This window comes from Lactuca virosa, chromosome 3 (genome assembly GCF_052849685.1).
Source record: "Lactuca virosa cultivar CGN04683 chromosome 3, Lactuca_virosa_CGN04683_v6, whole genome shotgun sequence".
NCBI classification, from domain to species: domain Eukaryota; kingdom Viridiplantae; phylum Streptophyta; class Magnoliopsida; order Asterales; family Asteraceae; genus Lactuca; species Lactuca virosa.
Genome location: NC_136428.1, coordinates 43,240,118 through 43,248,765, shown reverse-complemented (window position 1 = coordinate 43,248,765; position 8,648 = coordinate 43,240,118). Strand labels below are relative to the sequence as shown.

The 8,648-nt window shown below is 35.1% G+C and overlaps 1 protein-coding gene across 1 annotated transcript in view; it reads right to left on the bottom strand.

Moving 5' to 3' along the window:
* Positions 1-429, bottom strand: part of LOC145165561 (DNAJ heat shock N-terminal domain-containing protein) — a 2,103-nt gene extending 1,674 nt beyond the window's left edge. Inside the window, exon 1 of the mRNA XM_079084304.1 lies at positions 1-429. This exon is cut by the window's left edge and continues 1,674 nt beyond it. Within this exon, the coding sequence (XP_078940430.1) occupies positions 1-284 (284 nt within the window). The 5' untranslated portion in view covers positions 285-429.
* Between the last annotated feature and the right edge of the window lie 8,219 nt (positions 430-8,648).

The following is an 8,648-nucleotide window of genomic DNA, read 5'->3' as shown; positions in this document are numbered from 1 at the left end:
TCAGAAAAAGGTTCTACTTCGAAAATCTTGTACCAATCAGGCGTTCCAGTAGTTTCTGTGGTATTTTCGGCGGCGCTGAGTATTTTGAAGGCGGTTAGCATTTCCGAGACGCCGTCGAGGGTGGGGCATAGACGGTGTGCGCGCTTGGCGTGCTTGATAGCTAATTTGAGGTCGGAGGAACTGTAACTTTGCTCGGCTAGGGTTTTGAGGCGGAGGGATTCCCATTTGCTGATGCTTTCTTCTTCGAAATCGTCGGCGGTGGATGTTGCATCCGTGGCGGCCATTTTCTCCTGGTTATTGTCGTAAGCACAGTCGAGAAGGGGTATTACATGTAAAAGTTTGCTTCCAATTTACCAGGACTTTGGAATTGAAACAACGAATTATTTAAGTTTTGAAAAAATGAAAAATATATTTGGAATGGTTATTTAGCATTAAGATAGACTTGGACAAGATTGGATCGGTCACAATTGAACTCAATAGGTTTGGACAAAAGTGAATTGAACCGAACTCAACAAATTATTTGCAATGCGTTTGATATGACAAGGACAATGAAATAACAAAATTGTATAATTATTAAATTATCCTCGTTATTTTTAAAATACGTATAGATTGTTTTTAATCTTTTTTTTAACCATGCTTTTAATTATAAGTCATATCTAATATATAATAAGAAAAAATAACCCAAACAAAACCCAAATAACGCGGATTTGATAGATTTATCTTAGGAACATTAATCTTCCACTTTATACTTTTTTCATATATACAAGGTTACAAGCTTATAGCCCGTGTGAATCATGGTTATAAAAATAATTAAATTTTTTGTAACATGTCAAATTCCAGAATAAATATTTTCAATTTCTAAAATAGAATAAACACTTATTTTTATAAAGTTACATCAAAGTCAAACCATTTGTTCATAACCATAACTCAACATCAAAGTTAGGAAAGGGAACTTCCCTAACGAGGGTTTCCGGGCCAGCTTTCGCTCACCGACTAATCCCCCGCTGCAAACATGAAGTTTTGCCTCATGCCCTGGAGTCACTGCAGACGAACCTCCATGGCCACAAGGGCTGAGTGGTGTCAGGATTTGAACATGGGTCAATAGGTTATCCACCATATCTTCCACATGCCTTACCAAGTCACCACAACCCAAGTGGTTAACTCAACATCAAAGTTATGGGGAAAACAATGTGAAATCTCAAATTATAAAACCGTTGATGTGCGTGTGTACGGTCCCGCCTTCGCAATCCGATAAGTACCTAAAAATCATTAAAATATACAACTGTAAGCCAAAACTTAGCGAGTTTCCCCCAAAATACCCCACACAACAATACATATACAATGCATGCACACTGGGCCCACAACCATAAAGACTTGATTGCCCCCGGGACCACAGTCACAAAGACTGGATTGCCTTCGGGACCACAACACGAAGACTGGATTGTCCCCGGGCCCACGACACGAAGAATTGATTACCCCCGGGCCCACAACACGAAGATTGGATTGCCCATTGAGCCCACAACTTAAGACTGGATTGCCCCTGGGCCCACAACCTAAGACTGGAATGCTCCCAAGCCCACAACATAAGTCTCGATTGCCCTTCCCGGCCCTCATGTAACACCCGGAATCTTGAGGAGCAATTGTAAGGAATGAATCCCATTTTGAGGGTTGGACACGACGTGTCTAGTTAAGGACAAGCGCGATTTTCATTAAGACCAACACGATGTGTTGGTGTCTAAACACGACGTGTTGGCAGCTGGGAAGGAAACCCTCAATTGCACCATATATAATTTCTTTAAGCCCCAAGGGCTGGTCTCCTTACCAGCCTCCATTGCCACTTAAACCCTAATTCGTCCCTTAAGCTTTCTTGGTGGTGTTCTTGAGCCTTGAGTGGATTCTTGTGATTATTTTGCTCATTTCCAAAGGAAGCTTTGAAGATTGAAGGTGCTTAGCGTGGAAGGAAGATCATAGGTCCAAAATCTCTCCACTTCTTGCAGTCTCTTTGAGGTATCAAGTGTGCATCTTGGATTGTGTATGATTAGATCTCTTCATGGCTAGTTTATTATGATTTTGGTCTCCTTTGGGTCTTTGGATGAGTTGAGTTGTTTAAGGGCTTGTTCTTTCGGATCTAGGTTTTTTTGGTATCCTTGAGCATAAAGGTGCAAGCTTTATGTGAGGAATGGTGTCATGCATGCTTCAAGTCCCCTATTAAGTCCCTTTTTAGCTTAAGAGCTTCATTTCGTCATATATGGACGTAAAGTTGGCAACTTTACATGATAATCCAGCTCAGGGAGGTCAGATATATGTTTTGTGGACATGTCTTTATGTGACAACCGTCAATTTTTGGTCAAGTCAAAGTCAACCAAAGTCAACAAGTCAAACCGGTCAACTCATCTAACCCTTGTATATTAGGGTTTCCATTATGATTCTTATTGTACTACTCGCAATCTTAATGCAAAGTATCACTTAGAGTTTTCACGTGTTCGGAAATTCTAAACCCTAATCAGGGTAAATGATGAATCTACTCGATAAAACATTATTCCATACCCCCTCGGGAGCGTATAACATTCATAACAAGGCTTAACAGAGTGTAAGATGTTGGATTAGATGTCTAAGCCCATAACTATAATTGGTATGTACTTGACCCGAGAGTAGCATGGTCTATTTGGGTTGCATATCATCAAGACAATTTGTTAGGATGGACTTTTGAGAGAAGGTTATTTATGGTTTATTAATATATTATAAGTTATAATATATTAATTTGAAATCATATGTTTTAATTAGTATCGATCAAGAATTAATTTGGAATTAATTTAGTGATCAAAAGAGACTAATTAAATCTATGGGGACTAATTATGATAATTAGTTATATTTATATGTGTTGGGCTTATGATCCATGTTGGACCAAGTTTATGTATGGATACATAAAGAGTTGGGCCACATGAACCATGGATCATAAAACCCATGGGTATGGATTATGGGTTATACCCATGACCCTTGGAATCCTACATATAAATAGGTTACTCCATAGCCAAAATCACCACTTCTTTTCTTAGAGAAATATGGAGGTGTTTTGGTGCATGGAATTCTCTCTCAAGAGCCACCTTTGTCCTAGGTGTATTGTGATTCCATTTGAGGCATTTCATACTATTGGTGATAAGCTCTTAAGGCCAAATACATCAAGACTTCAAGCCACATAAAAGGTATGTTTCCCTAACTAGTATATTATATGGTTTATGTCAAATGCATGCTAGTTATAGGTTTAATGCCTTGGAAACCATTTGCATATATAATAGAGAAAACATAGATCCAAGGTGTTTAGGGTTGTATGTGCACCATAGGATGTTGTAGTATACTAAAACCCAACAGTGGTATCAGAGCCATGGGTTGTTTTCTATTATATTTGATGCAAATGTATTTTTTTTTCAAGTTGAAGGAAAAAAAAGAAAAAAAAAACATGAAGTTTATCAAATTTTATGATAATTACTTGATTTTATGAAAAACTAATTATTTATAAAATTTGAGTCACTTTACTACAAGAGTTGAATTAGGTCAATTTATTAAAAGATAGAATGATATGATTATTTTATTTGTTTTAAAAGTTTGATCTAAATGGTTTTAAGGAGTTACAAATTTTGTCATAAAATTTTGGAACTCAAAAGTTTTTTTTAAAGTTATGATCTTAAGAGTTTTGAAACTTCCATAAGTTATGGATGTGAAATGTCTCATTTATTAACTCTTTAGGTTATGAATTCCAAGAGTCTTCAAAGGATAATTGTCAAAGTTTCAAGATTTGTATTAGTTTATATGATTATCTAATTTCTTGAAAATTGTTGATGTGAATTATCTTTACTTATGAGTTTAATCTAGATCATAGAAAAATTATTTGATTATTGTGTTAATTGGAATATTTGATCTTAATGGTTTTTATGAACTCCATAACTTGTCCTCAAGTTATGGAAAGTGAAGAGTTTTTCTTTTTAATGTGTCATTAAGTCTCATAGGTTATGAAAATAGAAGAGTCACTATTTTTAATGTCATCATTAAATGATTTAATGTCTTCCATAACTTGTCCTCAAGTTATGGAACTTGAATTTTTTTTTCATTAAACCTTAATTAAACTCATAAGTTATGAAAAATCCAAGAGTTTTGAAAGGTTTCAAAACTTGTCCTCAAGTTTTGGAATTTGTAAAGTTACCCCCCATGTATACTTTAATTCCAAACTAGACCTTAGAATTTTAAAAGTTTAAAATTCAACCCTTATACTATTATTATAATTTTAATTATATAGATATGTATAAGATAAAGTCGTCTTACCATTAGTAGGACTCATTCACGAAGCCGGTCTATAAGGGAGGTATAAGGTTACTGCCTATAAAATGGCAGTTTAATGGGTGTCCACTCTCACTCACCGCTTCCTTGACTGGTGGAGGGTCGTTAGCCGAACAGGTAAGACAAGGACTATAATTCTCCCTTCATTATAAGTATAATGATAAATACTAAGTAACTAAACACTTATAAATTCCCAATCTTAGTTACTTAGGAAAATGTGAATAAGGTGCTAATCCATGAAATTACACTTTGCACTTTGTTTAAGCTGTTAGTGGAGCTTGTGTGGTTAACCGGCACACTAACCTGGACTTAACAAGGTAGGCAAAGGGTAACTTAATGTTTATCATAGTATCGTTGGAGCGTGTGTGGTTAACCGGCACATCGATTGAGGGGTAAATATTAAGGGTACCAAGTATATTTACATGGTTACTTCACACCTTGTTTTGTGATCCTCGGCATCCCAGTCACAAAACCTGAAGGGCACACTCGAGATTGAAACATGTCATTGAAAAGTTCAATGAATCTCAAAAGAATCTAGGAGTTTCAAAACCAATTAAAACCTAATAATACATTTCGTTTATCTTGGTGGAAATTGGGGAATCGTCATTCACCTACCTTCAAATATTTTATAGCTTGGATTACGACATCCCTCTTCCAAGTTATAAAATAGTTTGTTGGGTCCTAGCCTTAATATATCATATTGGGTGCTATATTAAGGACTTAAATCAACTTTACGTGAATTTCTCCCATTGTTGATGTCTGGTTTAGACAACAATGATCTTCCCAAACCAAGCTTTCCTAATGAATATGACTTCCCGAGTTTGGCTCATGGAAGTCATACTTCTCTTCCTCCACCTCCTCCCATTATTCTCCCTAACCCACAGGTTCAAGGTCACTAAAGCCCTAATGGCAAGCAAGGTCTATGTGTGATCACATCTTAGAGATGAAGTCACATATTGACAAGCCGGGAGAGTTGGGTGTCAAAGTCTTGAGAAAGTTGGATGTTCAATCACTTTCTAAGTCACATAGTGAGTTCCTTTGGGACTACTATGAAACAGACTATGACATGAACCTTAATGATCATATCTATTTGCTTGGTGTTGCTGAATCAGCAATGATTTGGAACGATAATAAAGCAAATTTGATTAGCAGATCAACTTCCAAAAAAAATTTATGGACAGTGACAATGGTGACACTAGAAATCCAGAAAAAGCATTCTCTTCCCAATGGAAAGGGATTGGCCATAGTCAACCCGGTTGACCAAATGGTAAAGAGAAAGGCTAAGTCTGAGATAGTCCCATTACCAAAGGGTCCATATGTTTATTTTACCAAAGGAAGGGGCGTTGATTGCAAAGCTGCCAAATTTACCTAAGGATGTTAAAGTCAATAAGTTTGACTCTACATCAGGTAGAGCCCATTATCTAACTCTGTTAAGTTCTATTCTGAGATCCTCATTACATGATGTGACTGGGTCACATGTTGATGTTTTAAGAATCAAAGAATAGAGAGAAATCTTAAAGGAAGTATATGCTGATTCTGATCGCGAAGGTGGATTTCGATCGCATCAGAATTTTGAGCAGTTGCTTAAGAAGTTATGATATATTGCTAAGGAATAGATAACAACAATTTTCCATGTGGATTGTAAGGATAAGTTTTTCCGCAAAGTTTTAAAATAAAAGAAAATTGTTTAATTTTATTTATTTGAAGTATCCTTACAATGGCATTTGTGGAAAATTGTTGCTTATATGATTCCACTGACAACAATATTGGAAAATGGATTTGATTCTTTCATTTGTGGTAGTGTCTAAATTTACCAAATCAAGACAGTTCCTCATCGCCCAAGTTTCAATTGGACCGAAACTTGGAATCATGCAAGTTGAATAGTATGATGAATGAGAACTTTCAAGCATTGGAAAATCAAGACTAATTACTTGTTCACATGGATGTGTGAGTCAAGTGAAGGACTAAAGGGATCGAGTACACATTCTTGTGCACTGGTCATGTCCACCACAAAGCTCGTTAAGACTATTTGATTTACTAAAGTTTAGTAAATATGGTTATACTTACAAGTTTAAGTATAATTCTGAAACATTGGAAAAGTCTCAATGTATGGCAGAACGAATGGGAAGAATCAAATTAGGCAGAAAGATAAAAGTTTCTCAAATCTGAAAAGATGGGAGAGTACTTTAGTATCATGTTTGTGATCATCTTAATGATTTAGAAATCATATCATAATTAGTCCTCTAAAGGTCATTTTAGTGCATTCTTATGACTAAGAAGAGGAGTCATGAATTGTTGAAATGGTTAGATCAGGAAGATGAGTCATACTTCGTTCCAAAACAATTCTTAGAGTCATACTCCAAGATTGTAACTTGAGTGACATATCTTAAAGAAAGGTTTAAAACACTTGTCAAATGTAAGAGTAAAAGTGTCCTACTCTTGTACATTTGAAATTGGTAAGTTGTGATGTTTTGGATAAAACAAAGACCAACTAAGGCCAATTGTGTGAAGTGTTTGTCTTGATAAAGAATCCACACTATCTCTTGAATATTTGGCAAGATAGTCTTATATGTCAAGAGGATAGTGGGAGTCTTAAAGATCCTAAAAAGAATTTCAAGAACTAATCAAGAATAAAACCTGAGGTTCTTCACTAGCACACGACTTGAGGTTTATAACCTATCGTGTTGACATATTCTGTGCCCATTCCAGTTAAAGTTGGCTTTGCATAGGAGTTCTGAAAGTTCTCAATTGGTTGCATAACAACTTGGAAGCAATGGCAGGCCCTGTACTGCCAGGTGGCAAGAAGTTAAGATTGCATAAGTTCAGTCCATATGAGTTTGGATTTTTCATTATCCTTGTCTTGTGACTATGGTTTTGATGATTCACATGGATAAGAACACATACACCATAAAATCTAAGGGTCATAAGGTTTCTCTCCGATTCATGAAAATGATGGTGAGGAAACACTTCCACCAAGTAGATTTGAAGCAGATGGCAAAAGGTCTAAACAATTGAGACTATGATTACGGCATCCCTTTTCATAGTTCTGAAATTGTTTAGACACACATGCATGCTATCTAAGGAAAGGTGTATGATTTTGATAAAGTTTTATCAAAGCATCTCGTATCAGAAATCTGAACTTTGATAAGAAATGTCACACCCCGATCCTTGTCGGAATCGATCAAGGCGTGATATATTGTTCAAAGTCTCATGACAACTATGTTATAATATGATTAGATTCAATTAAGTACTAAGTATGCAAACAAGATCCACAACATACAAATACAAATCCAAATACGAACATTTATTACATCAAATTTAAATAGTCTTGTGGATTTCTAAGGCACAACCTATTTTTCATCAACTTCATTCTTCAAATCTGCATCATGGATAAAAACAGGTCAACTACGAGAGTTGGTGAGTAATCTAATTTTAGTAGAGAAAATTGTGAAGTTGAAACATTTATAATTTGAAATTTGTTTTCTTTTGAAGTCGGCAAACAATTGTATTTGAGATAACGGTTTATAAATCAAAAATTGATTAACAAATGATAACAACAACAATAAGTCCTCACCCTATATATACATATGTATATATATATATATATATATATATATATATATATATATATATATATATATAAATATATATAGGATGGAGCATCTAATCATCAAACACACTCAACCACGTGCGATCAATCACCTTAGCGTCCCAAGGCGGGGTGGTCAACCCAATAGCGCTATTATTGTCCATAACGTACCTCAAGAATACGGGCATAGTCATGGAGATTATACTAAAAATGGTAATGCACTACAAGTACATGTAGCGTAAACAAACAATAGTTATACAATTAATGACTCACGTATAAATGTCCCAACAATGTCTCAATTGTGATAAAACAATAAAATGAAGTTGGAACATATTAGAACCACATGATACACCCCAAAAGTATTGAAAATTATACAATATGGGGTAAATTACTCACATTAGTCCCAAAACGAAATGTGTGTGTCGTACGATAGACGGTTCGGGTCAAAATGGCGTAGAACCTAATATAATTAATAGTTTTGGTTTAGGAACTGCTAAACGAGAATGGAGTATTAATACAAATAATTAGACACTTATTCTTATATTAGATGAATTAACAATAACTCATTTTGATTAGAATATTAAGGTATTCATTTGTTAAATGAACTTTAAATTGAATTAATTACTTTGCATAATTAATTTATATTTTCAATTTAGGCCAGATTTTAATAATTTCTTATTAAAATAATAACTTGCCCAATTATAATTATTTACAGATTTTAACAATT